Here is a 19,564-nt window from a genome sequence, read left to right as displayed (position 1 = left end):
ACGGCAAAAGTCCCAAATTTGCTGTGCGCCATAATATACACCTTTTTAATGCCATAATACTGGTGTACAGCCATTGATAAATTCTTCCCAATTACTTTTTATAAACATTGATTATACACTTTAAGCTATATTTAGTCAATTTGGGGGACATAAAACACATTTGTCTATGATTTCATGATGTAAAAGAGAACCTATAAATTCTGAGAAAAACTCTCTACAACTATTTTTCTCATGAATTTCTACAAAAGCAAATCTCAATCCTAATAAATTAATTTGACAATACATCCAGTTTGTGTGATAAATGAGGCAAATTGGCTAAAAATGCAATTCGGGGCAAAAAAACTTTCTCCCCATTAGCCAGGAGTCCGAATTCTACTTTATAAAGAATATTGTTATTTTATGAGCCATGTAATAAAATTCCTGTGTACTATCTAGACCAGCTAGAGGAGGAGGATGCAACTGCTTGTAAAGTAAGAATCTATTACAGGAGAAGGAAACTGCTGCTTAAAAATGGTTAATCACTGCTACAGGAACAGAAGGAGACAGCTGCTTGAAAAGGGTTAATCTGCTAGAGGAGGAGGATACAGCTTTTTGTAAAGGGAAGACCGGAGTCTCTCAATACATACACACAGTGCTAAGCAACAGTCATACACTGAGGAGAAAGATGTGACAGGATTTACCTCGGCTGCTGCTTCTTCTGGCCTCCTCCTCCTTTTCCATAATACACAGGAATCCATCTTATATTGGTACTAATATAACACCCAGCAGGTTGTTATATAGCAGCAGAGATCTCCCCTGTACAGATGCTGCACACTTACAATGCTCCCCTCACAGTGGACTATCCATTCTTAGAAGCTGAGGGGTATATTGAGACGCTGCAGTCAAATCACAGTTAATTACCGTTATGTAATGGCCGGAAGGAGGTGAAGGGAAAGTGAGCCCTAATCTACCCACCGCCCTGTCCCTGCCTACTTGCAACGACCCGCCCTAGGCGACGGGGTACAACTGGGCGGCGGTCCCTACGCTGTCTAAGTGCACGGGAGAACAAACAGGGAACACGCAAGGGAAGGGGCAGTAGCCCACGGAACGCCGCGAGGAAACGGAGCGGTGAATGAGTAGTCCGGACCAGGATGAAGTGGAGTATACCCAAGTGAGCACGGAGGAGGAAGCAAGCCAGAGGCAAAGCAAAGCAGGTTAAGCGGAACTGCAGCAAGGCAGAAGCACGGCAGAAGCAGGCTGGAGCAAGCAGCAGTGGGGCCAGGAATCCAGAAGAATTACAAGCACTGAGGAGGAGAACAAGGCAGGTAATAAAGGACAGGGGGCGGAGCTAAATCCGACTGACCAGGCCGCGATAGGCTCTCCCACTCCTGAGCCTGCCACCCTGGTTGGTGGGAGATGGTGTCAGTCGAACAGGTCTGGCCTCAGGTGTGGATTGATTAATCCCAGGAGTATACCTAGACGTAGTACCTGGCAGATCCCTAACACGTGATTGCCGCAAAACACCAAGTTTTTTTGCAAAACCGTTGCACTTTGCCAGGATTTCGCAGTAATTGCTTTAATAAACCACTATTTGACCGCACCACCTAAATTAACCCAAAGCCTCTCAGAGCAGTCAAGGACTGCATTTGGAGAGTTGACTTCAGCTGTAGTAGACTCAGCTCTTAATGGGCCAGAGCTTTTATCACTAAACTAGAGAGGACATTTTTTAATTTGAGAAATGTTTTCTACTATGGCCTAATTTCTTTATGACATTTACCAAGAAGTGATAAGTTCTTTTAAGGGGTTTAAAGGGGTAATCCAAGATTTCTGTTGGTGGGATTACCATGTAACAGACTACAGTTCCCATAATTTATATGCCAGTCTAAAAGCAAAAAAGGTTGGAATCACCTCTTAATTAATGTGCCGCATCTTTGGCTGTCCGTGCGGTACACTACAGAGGAAAATCTAAGCCATCTACAAGCCGGTGTAGATTTCCGATATAATTGACGCCATTTTTAAAAAAAAAAGTAACGTGAGCGGCGTAAAATTGGAAAAGTCTAAAATTTTTGCATAAAACAACATTTTTATATCTTTCTTGTACTGATTGTTAAATTCTTATAATAAGAATGTATATACCTTTAGCTATACGATACCTATCATTACATAGTTTATGATTAAATGACTCTTCACTTTACACTTGTCTGAGGTGACTCCAGGACATACAGTATTCACAGGTCTAGTAGATAAAAGTTCCTCCAATACTCATCATTTAAAACAAAAAGTTACATACAGATGCGCCCACCCTTACCTTTTCTTGAATTGCATTACGTTATACAATTTGTCATAATATTAATTTAATCCATACTCGGGCCACCCAGTAAAAAAATGTATGTGTTAAAGGTACACTTTTTAACATGGCAGTCTATTGGCGATGGATGGCCTCTGATGCCTCTGATGGATGCCATCCGTCGCTCACACACTTCCATGTTAAAAAAAAGTTTACGTTTAACGAATATATTTTTTCACAGGATGTCTGTGACATAAACATTTTATTAACATGAAAGTCAATGGGTGATGGATGGCTGACGGATGGAATCCATTGTAGGCATCCATCGAAGGTATACATTTTTTTCGCATGTTTATTTAACATCGTGGGCCTTACATCTCGGGTATGTCGAATTAAAGGGAGCCCACATCTGTACTGCAATTTGACCATTTATTATGTTTTTCCTATTTTGTTTTATGTGCGCAATGCATAGTCTCATAAATAATCTGTCTTGTTTTAACGGGCCGTAAAGCTTTAGTTTGAAGTGGTTATCCAGCTTGGACAATCTCTACTTGTTAGAAGGGTTTCTTGACAATTGGCTGCTCAAAAAGTGTCCGCCTTCCAGGACCCTCAGAAATCCACTATTATCTGTGGGGAAACTTTGCAGTAAATGTACAATTTCCCTGCAGTGCCACCACAGAGGAAATCAAGCATTACACAGTGCCCATTCAAATCAATGGGTTGTCTGCGTAATCCCAGACATATCCTCCAGGGCTAGAGACGCTTTTTTGTAACTGCTCTCCAATCTCCCCAATCTCGCCAAAAGATGAGGATCCTGAACAGAGTACCCCCCATCTAAAAGGTTAAATGAAAATGGGCTTTCTAAAGTAGACAACACCTTCAACCAAGAGTGTTCTATATCTAAGTTCCACGACATAACCTTCCTATGCAAATTTCTTTTTGATTTTCAGTAAAAGATTCTGATAGTAACCACAAGATGAGTAAAAATTTATGATAAAAAAATCTTTAAATGTTATGATTTTGATTTTGAGGTTTGGGTTTCCTGCAAATCTGGCAAGCTTAATGGACTAACATTGAGGTTGACGTTATAAACGCTTTATTATGAGAGTGACAAATGAGTTTCACATCATTTCCCACAAAGCTCTGTATAGTTTATTTTACAGCATAGAATCATTTTGAAAATGATTCCAAATTAAGACAATAACTGGAAAATACTTCATAGTGTTTAGTGATTTTCTATGTGTGATGACATATTTATTTGCGTTGCATTTCCTGAACTATGAAAGCATCGGGTAATCTAGAATATATGCACAAAATGAAAAACATGCCGTCAGGATAATGAACAGCATATAACTAGTAGAATAAATCCTGTTATCTTTATATTCTCTATTGTACAGATGTACAGCATACATCAATACATTAATACTGGATGACTTTTTTCCTTTACTTTTACAAATATACATACCGGTAGCTTATTTTCAGGGGGGTTGTCATTTTTTATTTCCAACCCTTTTATTGTGGTGATTGGCAGAGGGGTTCCCAGAGGTTGGCCCTCTATCAATCAAACATTGATGACCCATTCTAAGGACTCCCGTTACATGAGCCAAAGTTCTTTTAGATACACAGGCCAATACTACTGTATACTGTAATTTTTTACTTATTTACCTTCTCTCTCTATACATTTCTTCTTCTGCCCTTTTCTTCCGCAAATGTTCCCACAATATACCTCTACTTACAGAATGCTGAAGAGCTTTATGAAAATATATTTATATGGAAATATATTTTTATTATTGTAATCTGGTCATTTATTGGTGAGCAGTTTCTTGTCTATTCTTTGTTTATTTTTTCTAAACAAAAAACTTTAGCAAAGATTATTCCAGATGAAAATACTGTAAATCTATTTAAGCCATTCTGATATGCTTTGGATCAGTATCATGTTGCACCAATAGTTATCTTTGCATTTTATAGCAGAAAGTTGTCATAATGTTCTGATGACAATTTGAATTCCATTTATACCTCAATAATTGTAAATTGGCTAGAACCTAAGGTAGATGAGAAATCCCACAAAATCCCTGTCCATTGCCATGCTTCACAGTCAATATGATGTTCAGGCAGGTATGTCCGAAAACATTGTTCTATTAGTACTGTGAAACCTTATGGTGGTCCAACATTTTTTTTTTTTTTTAAATATTGCAAACATAAATATTAATACCTATTAAATTTAAAGTCTGAAAGAAACAGAATTTACATCCCAAATTGTCTCTTCAAATAATCTCCTCTGCTGTAAACTTTAGCATTCTTTCAAAGAGAGTGATTTCTATACTGTAAGCAGTGAGAGATACCGGGTTAGGAAAGTGATTATTTGTATCGAATGGTTTATAAAGCCATGTAAAAGATATACTTCGCATTTAGCAGAGTGGAATTGGTTAAAGGGCTTTTCCCATCAGAGACATTTATGACATATCCACAAGATATGTCATGAATGCCAGAGAGATGCGGGCTACGCTGTTTCCGTAAGTCCATTTGTAGTGAATGACAGTTACGGAAGCAGCGTAGCATACGAGCTACGCTGTTTCCGTAACTACCATTCACTTCTATGGGAATTACAGAAACAGCGTAGCTCAGCGAGCTAAGCTTTTTCCGTAATTCATGGTTGAGAAACACACGCTTCAGCCACAACATCCCGTGGATATGTCATAAATGTCTCTGATGGGAAAACCCCTTTAAGCATATGGTACCTGATGAAAGGACACTGATACTAAATTCCAGTGAACACAGCACTAAACACTTTCAAAGGAGTAAAATTAAGTCTTTTTTTACAGTGTCTTTACTTTGATGTTTAAGGCTGTGTTCACATCAGCATTGTCTTTCAGTTAAGAGGTTCTGTCTGAGGTTTCCATCGGGGGAACCCCTCAACGGAAAGGCATATGGAAACCTTAGCTTCCGTTTGCATCACCATTGATCTCAATGGTAACGGAAACTTTGCTAATGGTTTCCGTTTGTCATCGTTGTGACAGGGTTCCGTTGCGCTATTGATTCAGTCAAAAACAACGGAACTCTGTCACAACGATGACAAACGGAAACCATTAGCAAAGTTTCCGTCACCATGCTGTGCAGGAAAGAATGATGAAGGAGGAGAGATCCTGAAATCTTATACCTATTATTTATTTGAAACCCTGGCTGGATGCTTTGCAACTATAAGGGTATGTTCACACGGCGGGGGTCCGTAACGGCTGAAATTACGGGGATGTTTCAGCCTGAAAACATCCCCGTAAATTCAGCCGTACCGGCATGTGCAGGCGCTTGAACGCCGCGTCAATTACGGCCGTAATTAGCGCTGCTATTCATTGGAGTCAATGAATAGCGGCTCCAATTACGGCCAAAGAAGTGACAGGTCACTTCTTTGACGCGGGCGTCTATTTACGCGCCGTCATTTGACAGCGGCGCGTAAATATACGCCTCGTGTGAACAGACAAACGTCTGCCCATTGCTTTCAATGGGCAGATGTTTGTCAGCGCTATTGAGGCGCTATTTTCGGGCGTAATTCGGGGCAAAAACGCCCGATTTACGTCCGTAAATAGGCCGTGTGAACATACCCTAAGGGGGGATTCACACGAGCGTGTATTCGGTCCGTGCGGGCCGCGTGGTTTTCACGGGGCACGCATGGACCAATACAAGTCTATGGGGCAGTACAGACAGTCCGTGCTTTTTGCGCAGCGTTTGTCTGCTGCGCAAAATGCGCGACAGGTTCAATAACTCTGCGTATTTCGCGCATCACGCACCCATTGAAGTCAATGGGTGCGTGAAAATCACGCGCACCACACGGAAGCACTTCCGTGGGACGAGCGTGATTCGCGCAACAGCAGTGAAAAGGATGAATGAAAACCGAAAAGCACCACGTGCTTTTCTGTTTCCGAACATCCAAACGGAGTGTCTTTGCGATGAGCGAAGCCGGACAAGCGTACCGAACTTCACCGGGTTCGGCCAAACTCGTTTTGGCCGATCCCGGCAAAAAAATTATCGGTACGCGACGTCAGGAGATAGTCACTGTCCATGGTGCTGAAAGAGTTAAACTGTTTCAGCACCATGGACAGTGACTTGCGATCCCAAAATACATTAACCTGTAAAAAAAAAACGAAGTTCTAACTTACCGATTACTCCTGTCTCCTTCCTGCAGTCCGACCTCCCGGGATGACACTTCAGTTCAAGTGACAGCTCCAGCCAATCACAGGCCAAGCACAGGCTGCAGCCAATCACAGGCTGCAGCGGTCACTTGGACTGCTGCGTCATCCAGGGAGGTGGGGCCCGATGTCAAGAGAGGCGCGTCACCAAGGACGCGTCACCAAGGACGCGTCACCAAGGCAACGGCCGGGAAGTTCTCGGTAAGTAGGAACTTTATCTTTTTTTTTTACAGGTTTTTCGCTGTTGTGTTCGGCATTCACTGTCGAGGGTGCTGAAAGATTTAGCTCTTTCAGCACCTTGGACAGTGACGGGCGTTGACAAGCCTCATCTCTATGATGCCGACTGCGCGAAAATCACGCAGCCGCGCATCAGACACGCATGACACACGCAGCTGTCAAATGGTTTTTGCGCTCGCAAAACGCTGCGTTGTTTGCGCGCGCAAAAACGCAACGTTCGTGTGAATCTCCCCTTAGGGTATGTTCACACGACAGCGTCCGTAACAGCTGAAATTACGGGGATGTTTTCAGGTGAAAACATCCCCGTAATTTCAGCCGTAACGGCATGTGCAGGCGCTTGAACACAGCGTCCATTACGGACGTAATTGGCGCTGCTTTTCATTGGAGTCAATGAATAACGGCTCCAATTACGCCCCAAGAAGTGACAGGTCCCTTCTTTGACGCGGGCGTCTATTTACGCGCCATCATTTGACAGCGGCGCGTAAATATATGCCTCGTGTGAACAGACAAACGTCAGCCCATTGCTTTCAATGGGCAGATGTTTGTCAACGCATTCAAGCCGTAATTTCGGACGTAATTCGGGGGTTAATACGCCCGATTTACGTCCGTAATTAGTGTGTTTGAACATACCCTTAGTCACTTTGTCAAGTCACTTCTCTCATTACCCCATCATCTTGACACACTATTTTTTAACTTATTACTGTCACGGCCGTGGTCACGGACCGCCGCCGTTCCTTACATGGCGACACCCACGACTACAGTTCGTTGTCTTCCTGCTGGCTTCTCCCTCCTAGGAGACGCCAGCAATCGCGACCGGCTGGTCCTGCTCTCACTGGTAAGGTGTGCGCGCGGGCTCAGTCTTAAAGGGCCAGCGTGCGCACATGTTTAAAGGTCCCTAATCAATCCCTGCCCATCCTGGACTATAAGAAGGGCTCCTCCTTCCACTCCTTGCCTGAGGGTTGTTGTAGTTTTCCCATGTCTGTATTGCAAATGGTCCTTTAGTGTATTCCTTCTGCCAGTGTTCCCTTGTCCGGCCTCCTATATCCTGTATCCCGTGCTGTGCCTTGTTCTGAGCCTGTATAGTACCTGAGCCGTGCCTTGTCCCGCCTGTGGAATACACCACGTCTGCTGACGCATGTTATCCCGGATACCATCCGATACGTCTGGCGCAAACTACCACCTCCAGCCCCATCCGTGCCAGAGACCTTGTCGCCATACGGACTATCCCAGGTACCCATGTGTAACATTTCTACCAAAGACTTTGTGTGTAGACTGTGAGTTGTCAGCTGCCTCTCTGCTATGGCGGAGCAGCCTTGTGGGTCCACATACCCCTGGATCGTGACAATTACCTGTTATTTATACTGAAACAAAATATTGTACAATGCAAGTCACTTTCTCCACTGGAACTCTACTGGTGATATATCTCCTAAATGAAGCCACTGGAGGATAAAGGTCAGTGGAGGTGAGGGGAAAGATAAGAATCTGGGTTAAACTCTGTTTTTGTCATTCACCTTCTGTCTTGGGTGCTCACACAAGCCTTCACCATCATTCAGATTGCCTTTTTACAGCTCCATATGGGAACACTCAATTTAGCTCCAAAAATAGGACCGTATCCTGTTAACGTAATGCAGTAAAACCTTTTCCAATGCTTTTGGGGAAAGCTTTCCTGCATTCTGCTGCACATATCCACTCCAGTTTTTGTAGCTAAATAGAGTGCTCCCATACAAAGTTGTAACACAGCCATCTTATTAAGATCAGAGGCCTAATAAACTATCATAATGTTTTTAGAAGGGAACAATTGTAGAAGGAAACAATGGAGAGGCATTAAAGACGAATGACACAGACAATTTTCGTTTTTTAATTTTTGTTTTTTTCCTCCCCGATATTCCAAAAGCCAACATTTTTTTATTTTTTTTTCGTTTTTTGGACATAGCTGTATTAAGGCCTTGTTTTTTGCAGGACAAGTTGTAGTTTTTTTAATGGCACTATTTAATGTTCCATGTAATGTACAGGGAATCTGAAATAAAATATTATTTGTGGGGTTGAAAAGGAAAAAAACAGCAATTGTGCCATTTTTTTGGAGGTTTAGTTTATACGGCGGTCATCATTTGGCAAAAACTAGGTTGATACGATTACGACGATACAAAATTGATATTTTTCTTAATGTTTTACCACCGTAAAAAAAAAATATTTCTTTAAAATAAATATTGTTTTTTTGGCACTATATTCTGAGAGCCATAACTTTTTTATTTTTCTGTCAATTAAGCGGAGTGACGGCTTATATTTTTTTGGGGTACATGTGACTTTTTGATCACTTTTTATTGCATTTTTTTGGGGAGCTTAGGTGACCAAAAAAACAGTAATTTGGGCGTTTTCATTTTTTTTTTATTTACTGCATTCAGCAAGCGCATTCATTTTTTTTATATTGTAATAGTTTGGACATTTACGGATGCGGCGACAGCAGTTCTGTTAACTTTTTTTAGAGGTCCCCCTAGGTGACTTGAACCAGCAGTTGGATCGCTTGCACTTTATACTGCATTACTCACTGCAGTATATAGTGATTTTGACAGGGTTTTATTAAACCCTGCCAGAGGCAGGCTTTAGGCCTCATTTACACGAGCGTATTATACGCGCGTGCGACGCGCGTGCTTTTCACGCGTGTCGTACGCACCTATAATAGTCTATGGGGCTGTTTAGACGATGCGTGAATTTTGCGCTGCGTGAGTGCGTTGCGTAAAACTCACGACATGTTCTATATTCTTGCGTTTTTCACGCAACACGCACCAATTGACTTCAATGGGTGCGTGAAAACAACGCATGCCACACTGACGGTCCTGCGTTGCATGCGCGAAAATCACGCAAGAGCTGTCAAAAGGATGAATGTAAACAGAAAAGCACCACGTGCTTTTCTGGTTACAAACATCCAAACGGAGTGTCAAATTAGAGATGAGCGCACCGAACTTCACCGGGTTCGGCCGAACTCGTTTTAACCGAACCCGGCAAAAAATGTTCGGGTACGCGACGTCAGGAGACAGTCACTGCCCACGGTGCTGAAAGACTTAAACTGTTTCAGCACCATGGACAGTGACTTTCGATCACAATATACATATACGTGTAAAAAAAAACAGAAGTTCTGACTTACCGATAAGTCCCGGCTCCTTCCTCCAGTCCGACCTCCCAGGATGACAATTCAGGCCAAGTGACAGCTGCAGCCAATCACAGGCCAAGCACAGGCTGCAGCCAATCACAGGCTGCAGCGGTCTCATGGCCTGCCGCGTCATCCTGGGAGGTGGGGCCGGATGACAAGAGAGGGACGCGTCACCAAGGCAACGGCCGGGAGACCGGACTGGAGGAAGCAGGCAGTTCATGGTAAGTGTGAACGTCTTTTTTTATTCACAGGTTGGTGTATATTGTGATCGGCATTCACTGTCGAGGGTGCTGAAAGAGTTACTGCCGATCAGTTAGCTCTTTCAGCACCTTGGACAGTGACGGGCGTCGACTAGCCTCATCTCTATGATGGCGGCTGCGCGAAAATCACGCAGCCGCGCATCATACACGGATGACACACGGAGCTGTCAATTGCCTTTTGCGCACGCAAAACGCAGCGTTTTTTTGCGCGCGCAAAACGCACACGCTCGTGTAAATGAGGCCTAAAGGTGCACAAAAAATGGCAGACCTCAGGGCCTTCATTAGGCACCCAGGCTGACATGATGACCATTGGCAAAGGGGGGGGGCAATGTCATGTCAGAAGGGACCGCCCCCTAATTCCGATGCCTTAGATGGCGTGGTTGCAATTTACAGCGGCATCTAAGGGGTTAAACGGGTGGAATTAAATTAATCTTTGATTCCACCAATTGTAGTTAGGTGTCGGGTATATTACACAGCCGACACCAGCTGAGTCTGGATATCCATACTTCGCGTTAACTGCTGCCACATACATGTACGTGGTATGTCAGACTGTCTATATGAAACAAGAGATTACTTTTTAACCACTTACAACAATGTGAAATATTAAAAATCTGCAATGTTGGAAAGCTGTGCTAAGTCTTGATTCTAAAATGACTACATGATTTGCATATTCATTCTGAAACTAAAGGATATATGTGTTATAAAGTTTCAGTGGTACTTTATTCTACAGGTAACTTTGGGTTGAATTCAGTAAACATTTTATAATGCTACATTGCTAAATTGGGATGTATTAGCAAATCTAAAGAACATTTTCTTTTATTATCTTATAATCACCAGTAAATATAAGTGATTGTGATGTGCTATTATATTATTAAAAATTATAATAATAATTCAATCAAATAATAAGCCATTCCTTTGCTGTTTCTGTGAAAGCTTAGTGAGCACCAACATTGCTTCACCAGGGTCCAGGGTACTTAGTTATGTAGTTATATATTCTTTTTTATTTTTTTACATAAAAAACGTATTTTTCTTAATTCTTATATAACCGTTTCAAATTTTTTTCAGTACAAAATGTGATTATACAAAATTAGTAAAAAACAATAAAAAGAAAACCGACAATAAAACCAAACATAAGGTTACGCGGACCCTCAGAGCTACAACCATACAGTAAAACAGTACCTGCATATTACATTGAACAAAGGAAACACACACAAAAAAAAACAAACGGAAAAGACAAGACCCTTGATCTTGAACAGGAAATATTCCCCCCCTTGTATGGACTATTTTCCCACCTTCCCACTCCCCTCCCCCCAGTTATTCCTATATAGGTTTTGTCACCTGATCCATCCTAAGGACTCATGCACATGACGATATTACGAATCCATGTTGTACAGGCTAAATAGGACTAACATTTAGACCGCCAGACATGCTACGACTTTGTAATGTTATATAAAGGGGAATATTTCTTATCATATGCTTCATTCATGGGATACAAACAGGGATCACGTATTGCCACGTATATACGGAAGATTCATATCGAAACAAACATCTCCCCCCTCCCGCAGCTCTAGTCCTCACTATACTGTATGCAGGTTAGAGTAGTTCTAGTGTTCTTTTTTAGATTAAACCTAAAATATGGAACCACTTGAATTACTACTTGCAAGGATTGGATTATAGGAAGGACAATTGCCAAGAGGCCTCCACCATCTTGTGGCTTCCACATCCAGATGCTCCCCGGGAGCAAGAATTTGCAATCTGAAAAGTTTTAAGTGCCCAACAATATAAAAGTTTTAGGTCTGCATAGCTCACTAGTAGCAACTTTGTGGCTGGGCATTCATGTTTATTACCGAAGGTAGAGGGGGATGGGCAGCTTCCAGGCACTAAGGGCATGTTAAAATCTAACTGAGAAAGGGGCATCTTCCAATTCTTTTTTTGTCCAAATGCATTTACTAACCTTGATCCAGCCCTGCTACGTGTGACATGGAGAATTCAAACTGTCTACCTATTTGTCTATTCATTTTTTTAGGGACAAGAACGGCTGCAACATAGCGCAATAAAATACTTCAGTGCCGTTATTTTTGCTCAACGATTTAATAACTCATAAAAAAGTTAAATGATTACAGAATTTCTTTGGATTAGTTCATGTACTACTATTCACTCTTTTAGAGCATCATTATGTCAGCCACAATAAGCAAAGCAGAGACACTTCTATTACCGTTCGTCAGAATAAAATGCTGAAATATTTTACACATACGCTCATATACATAGCTGCTACTGTTTTAAAGAAGTTTTAGGGAAACTTTGCTGCTGAACTAATGCAGTTAGTCGTATTTGTGCATATTACTGCCACCTAAACTGCTAATAAGCAAGAAATACTGAGCAAAAAAAAAGTAAATATTAAAATGTAATGCTGCAAATTGTCAGTTAAAAAAATAAGGGCATTTCTAGGAACAGATATTTCCAGAGGCAAAGGTTTAAAACGTAAAATTGTCCCGTTATGATCAGTTGACAATTACGTAACATATTTCATCTTGGATTACCACAATCTTGAAAATTTATAATTGAGATATTGTTAGTTGACTTTATAGTTAATTTATAAGAATTGTGGATTTACAAAAAAAAACAAAAAAAACGGGAGCATTGAATACAGCACAGCAAGAAGTTATACAAAATGCACACATTTTCCTGGAGTGTATAAGAAAACTATGTAGTATGTGGTAAACTGTTAAAACGGAAAAAACAAAACCTTTCCTCAATTTCTGAGAACCCGCACTTTTTCCCTGTTACAGTGTACATTCTTCTAGACAAGATGTCTAACTGGAATCTCTGAAGAGATCTTTAAATGGTCCTTATATAAAACTTTACATCCATTTTTTAACATATGCTAGTTATTTATAGGACTTAACTTAAAACAAAAATGCTGAATTTGTAATCCAAACAAATCCAAAACTTTGATTTATGTATTGAATGAATTTAATAATATTACTTTAATATATATAAATATATATTATTAAATGCATTCAATAAATAACACATCTAACAATAGCACGTTCATATATATATATATATATATATATATATATATATATATATATATATATATATGTATGTGTGTGTGTGTGTGTGTATACGGTATATCATAGAAATAACAAATTCAGTTACCAACATTTCTGAACACCGAAAACATCTGGAACACATTTCTTTTATTTGGGTGATAATGACCCTTACTTTCTGCAATGTCAGATGCTTATATCACATCCAGCATTGAGCCATACCTTAATGGACGCCACAAAACATATTTAAAGCTTTACTATAGCTTTTCTCATTAAATGTTGCCTAAAATGACTCGGACCGTTTAGATCCTTGTATATTTAAAGGTTACATTTTGATGGATCGGTAGGCGTGTGTTGCTTTGAATGTCTTATAAATCCACTATAGATACACAAAAAAAACTAAATGTAACGACACATGTGCTGGAATACTGTATTTATACAACTGCACATATTACTGATAAAGTCACGACTGCCCTATGCATACATTTAACATCAAGTATATTGTTGTGTTTGGGTGTATGCAGTATAGGCACATTTCCCACCTGTTGATAGAATCTCTTTACTCCGATGCTGCTTACTGTACTAGCCCTGGTAATAAAATCTTTTTTTTTTTGGTAGATGGATGATGAACTGCAGAACCGAAGTAAGAATTGGAACAATTGATGTAGTCCAAACCACTAATATATATATAATATTTATGTTTATTTAAACTAATAAGTAGCGCTGGTGCAATCTCATCCTTGTATACATTTATATAATATTTACATGCTTTGTTTTGGAGTAGAATAATGATTTGATCGTCAGAATCTATTAAAAATACGTTATTTGCTAGTTAAATTTATGTGACTGTAAACGCCTACTGGACTGAATTGAACTGTTATACCTCAATCATGTAAGGAATAGTCATTAAAATTCTTTACAATATTCATACAAAATAAAATATATGACGTGTTCCAAAAAGTCTGCTTCTATATTATCCTGTCTTTATGGTCTGCTTTCTAAATAATCATGTCCAAATGATCTGCTTCTTTATAATCTTGTCTTTATGGTCTGTTTCTTTATAATCCTTCTTTAGGTTTTGCTTCTAAATAATCTTGTCTAAATTATATGCTTCTATATAATCTTGTCTACTTCTATATAATCCTGTCTATATGGCCTGCTTCTTTATAATCCTTCTTTATGGTCTGCTTCTAAATAATCCTGTCTATGTGGTTTGCTTCTTTAGGGCACGGCCAGACGTGGCGGAATTCCTCCGCAACTGTCCGCATCAATGCCGCACAGAATCTGCGTTGCAGATTCTGCTGCGGATCTGCACAAAATGTGCAGAAAATTGATGCGGACTAGCTGCTGCGGACTGCGGGAAAAGTGCTTCCCTTCTCCCTATCAGTGCAGGATAGAGAGAAGGGACAGCACTTTCCCTAGGGAAAGTAAAAGAATTTCATACTTACCGGCCGTTGTCTTGGTGACGCGTCCCTCTTTCGGCATCCAGCCCGACCTCCCTGGATGACGCACCAGTCCATGTGACCGCTGCAGCCTGTGCTTGGCCTGTGATTGGCTGCAGCCGTCACTTAGACTGAAACGTCATCCTGGGAGGCTGGACTGGAGACAGAAGCAGGGAGTTCTCGGTAAGTATGAACTTATATGTTTTTTACAGATACATGTATATTGAGATCGGTAGTCACTGTCCCGGGTGCAGAAACAGTTACTTCCGATCGCTTAACTCTTTCAGCACCCTGGACAGTGACTATTTACAGACGTCTCCTAGCAACGCTCCCGTCATTACGGGAGCCCCATTGACTTCCTCAGTCTGGCTGTAGACCTAGAAATACATAGGTCCAGCCAGAATGAAGAAATGTCATGGTAGTAAAAACAATACGCTCCGCAGCACACATAAGATCTGCGGACTTCATTGCGGAATTTTGACTCTCCATTGAAGTCAATGGAGAAATTCCGCCATGAGTCCGCCACTGGTCCGCAACAGACAGAGCATGCTGCGGACACCAAATTCCGCTCCGCAGCCTATGCTCCGCAGCGGAATTTTACGCCTCGTCTAAACGAACACTGCTAAATTAAAGTGTAAATCAATGGACAAACGGCACCGCTGCGGATTAACGCTGCGGAGTGTCCGCAGCGGAATTTAAGTGAAATTCCGCCACGTGTGAACCCGCCCTTATAATCCTTCTTTAAGGTCTGCCTCTATATAATCCTGTCTATATAGTCTGCTTCTTTATAATCCTTCTTTATGGTCTGCTTCTAAATAATCCTGTCTAAATTATCTGGGTCTATATAATCCTGTCTATATGGTCTGTCTCTTTATAATCTTTCTTTAGGGTCTGCTTCTAAATAATCCTGTCTAAATTATCTGCTTCTATATAATCCTGTCTATATAGTCTGCTTCTATATAATCCTGTCTAAGGGCATGACCACACATGGCGGAATTCCTCCGCAACTGTCCGCATCGATGCCGCACAGAATCTGCGTTGCAGATTCTGCAGCGGATCTGCACAAAATGTGCAGTACATTGATGCGGACTAGCTGCTGCAGACTGCGGGAAAAGTGCTTCCCTTCTCCCTATCAGTGCAGGATAGAGAGAAGGGACAGCACTTTCCCTAGTGAAAGTAAACGATTTTCATACTTACCGGCCGTTGTCTTGGTGACGCGTCCCTCTTTCGGCATCCAGCCCGACCTCCCTGGATGACGCGCCAGTCCATGTGACCGCTGCAGCCTGTGCTTGGCCTGTGATTGGCTGCAGCCGTCACTTACACTGAAACGTCATCCTGGGAGGCCGGACTGGAGACAGACGCAGGGAGTTCTCGGTAAGTATGAACTTATATGTTTTTTTACAGATACATGTATATTGGGATCGGTAGTCACTGTCCCGGGTGCAGAAACAGTTACTGCCGATCGCTTAACTCTTTCAGCACCCTGGACAGTGACTATTTACAGACGTCTCCTAGCAACGCTCCCGTCATTACGGGAGCCCCATTGACTTCCTCAGTCTGGCTGTAGACCTAGAAATACCTAGGTCCAGCCAGAATGAAGAAATGTCAAGTTAAAAAAGCAAGACGCATCCGCAGCACACATGACATGTGCATGACAGCTGCGGACTTCATTGCGGAACTTAGAATCTCCATTGAAGTCAATGGAGAAATTCCGCCATGAGTCCGCCACTGCTCCGCAACAGACAGAGCATGCTGCGGACACCAAATTCCGCTCCGCAGCCTATGCTCCGCAGCGGAATTGTACGCATCGTGTAAACGAACACTGCTAAATTAAAGTGAAAGTCAATGGAGAAACGGCTCCGCTGCGGATTAACGCTGCGGAGTGTCCGCAGCGGAATTTAAGTGGAATTCCGCCATGTGTGAACCCGCCCTTAAAGATCTGTTTATATATAATCCTGTCTATATGGTCTGCTTCTTTATAATTCTTCTTTATGGTCTGCTTCTAAATAATCCTGTCCAAATTATCTGCTTCTATATAATCCTGTCTTTATTGTCTGCTTCTATATAATCCTGTCTATATAGTCTGTTTCTATATAATCCTGTCTTTATGGTCTGCTTCTATATAATCCTTCTTTATGGTCTGTTTCTATATAATCCTGTCTTTATTGTCTGCTTCTATATAATCCTGTCTATATAGTCTGTTTCTATATAATCCTGTCTTTATGGTCTGCTTCTATATAATCCTTCTTTATGGTCTGTTTCTATATAATTCTGTCTTTATTGTCTGCTTCTATATAATCCTGTCTATATAGTCTGTTTCTATATAATCCTGTCTATATGTCCTGCTTCTTTATAATCCTTCTTTATGGTCTGCTTCTAAATAATCCTGTCTATGTGGTTTGCTTCTTTATAATCCTTCTTTAAGGTCTGCCTCTATATAATCCTGTCTATATAGTCTGCTTCTTTATAATCCTTCTTTATGGTCTGCTTCTAAATAATCCTGTCTAAATTATCTGCGTCTATATAATCCTGTCTATATGGTCTGTCTCTTTATAATCTTTCTTTAGGGTCTGCTTCTAAATAATCCTGTCTAAATTATCTGCTTCTATATAATCCTGTCTATATAGTCTGCTTCTATATAATCCTGTCTAAAAGATCTGTTTATATATAATCCTGTCTATATGGTCTGCTTCTTTATAATTCTTCTTTATGGTCTGCTTCTAAATAATCCTGTCCAAATTATCTGCTTCTATATAATCCTGTCTTTATTGTCTGCTTCTATATAATCCTGTCTATATAGTCTGTTTCTATATAATCCTGTCTTTATGGTCTGCTTCTATATAATCCTTCTTTATGGTCTGTTTCTATATAATCCTGTCTTTATTGTCTGCTTCTATATAATCCTGTCTATATAGTCTGTTTCTATATAATCCTGTCTTTATGGTCTGCTTCTATATAATCCTTCTTTATGGTCTGTTTCTATATAATTCTGTCTTTATTGTCTGCTTCTATATAATCCTGTCTATATAGTCTGTTTCTATATAATCCTGTCTATATGTCCTGCTTCTTTATAATCCTTCTTTATGGTCTGCTTCTAAATAATCCTGTCTATGTGGTTTGCTTCTTTATAATCCTTCTTTAAGGTCTGCCTCTATATAATCCTGTCTATATAGTCTGCTTCTTTATAATCCTTCTTTATGGTCTGCTTCTAAATAATCCTGTCTAAATTATCTGCGTCTATATAATCCTGTCTATATGGTCTGTCTCTTTATAATCTTTCTTTAGGGTCTGCTTCTAAATAATCCTGTCTAAATTATCTGCTTCTATATAATCCTGTCTATATAGTCTGCTTCTATATAATCCTGTCTAAAAGATCTGTTTATATATAATCCTGTCTATATGGTCTGCTTCTTTATAATTCTTCTTTATGGTCTGCTTCTAAATAATCCTGTCCAAATTATCTGCTTCTATATAATCCTGTCTTTATTGTCTGCTTCTATATAATCCTGTCTATATAGTCTGTTTCTATATAATCCTGTCTTTATGGTCTGCTTCTATATAATCCTTCTTTATGGTCTGTTTCTATATAATCCTGTCTTTATTGTCTGCTTCTATATAATCCTGTCTATATAGTCTGTTTCTATATAATCCTGTCTTTATGGTCTGCTTCTATATAATCCTTCTTTATGGTCTGTTTCTATATAATTCTGTCTTTATTGTCTGCTTCTATATAATCCTGTCTATATAGTCTTCTTCTATATAATCCTGTATATGTCGAAAAGGCAGTAGTTAAATATATAATTTGTCTGTAATGTCACTATTGTTGGAACTTACTATGGACTTCATACGTATTGTAAAAAATATAAAAGTTCTAACAAGTTATTTCTATTTTGTTTTATTATATGTTCTACAATACGAATTTTCGATTCACACAGAGCAATGCTTCATACAGACATGCATGTAAATGAATGTAATGTGAATGCTTAACTGTTTTTGTATGGGTTTTCTTCTTTTTCTCCCCGCATACATGCATTCTCCTGGCGGAATCATAGTGGTATAACCTGAAACAAGATAAGAAAAAGCAACAGGTGCATTTAAAGACACATGTAGACTGAGGCAGTGGGAGTGTAACGAAATATCTCACAGAGTAGTTTTGTGATTAAAATATAAGCCCTGACAGTGACACAACTACATGGTGAGCCATCAGAAAGTGATGCTCTCTGACAGGACATTTACTGTGTCACTGCATCCCACAAGAGGCTCCCAAAACACATACTTCAAAGAGATGGCTCTGACAACAATCAAAGCACGCCAATAAAAGTGCCCACAGCCTGGTATTACCTCTGATACATTTTTCTATATATTACTTTGTAAGAAAAAAACAACCACATAATATACACAAACTTAAATAGACAATGAGTGGTTAGCAATCACCTTTGGATGATAGATATGAGATAGATACATAGATGGATAGATTAGATTAGGATAGATAGATAGATAGATAGATAGATAGATAGATAGATAGATAGATAGATAGATAGATAGATAGATAGATAGATAGATAGATAGATAGATAGATAGATATGAGATAGATAGATAGATAGATAGATAGATAGATAGATAGATAGATAGATAGATAGATAGATAGATAGATAGATAGATAGATATGAGATAGATAGATAGATAGATAGATAGATAGATAGATAGATAGATAGATAGATAGATAGATAGATAGATAGATCGATCTAGGTTTCATTTTCAAGTGCATAACCAAAATATTATTATTACATTATAATAACATAATATATAAATGTAAAAATCACCTGCACCACTTTCTCTTGATGGGATTGGAAGGGCTAAGTTTTTGAGGTGTGAAATGACATAACTAATGGAAAGTGCATGCTATAGTAAAGTAATACATTAAACATGACAAGTAACTGATAAACATGTAAAAGTTGCACAGAGCATCTAACACAA

General features: G+C 40.0%; 1 protein-coding gene across 1 annotated transcript in view; it reads right to left on the bottom strand.

Annotated features, from left to right (window-relative positions):
• Positions 1-18,634, bottom strand: part of AHRR (aryl hydrocarbon receptor repressor) — a 279,804-nt gene extending 261,170 nt beyond the window's left edge. The window contains exon 1 of the mRNA XM_075828497.1: positions 18,576-18,634. Coding sequence (XP_075684612.1) covers positions 18,576-18,616 — 41 coding nt within the window. The 5' untranslated portion in view covers positions 18,617-18,634. The remainder of the gene's footprint in view (positions 1-18,575) is intronic.
• Between the last annotated feature and the right edge of the window lie 930 nt (positions 18,635-19,564).

Source organism: Rhinoderma darwinii, chromosome 5 (assembly GCF_050947455.1).
Source record: "Rhinoderma darwinii isolate aRhiDar2 chromosome 5, aRhiDar2.hap1, whole genome shotgun sequence".
Lineage (NCBI taxonomy): Eukaryota > Metazoa > Chordata > Amphibia > Anura > Rhinodermatidae > Rhinoderma > Rhinoderma darwinii.
This window is presented reverse-complemented; position numbering and strand designations above follow the sequence as displayed.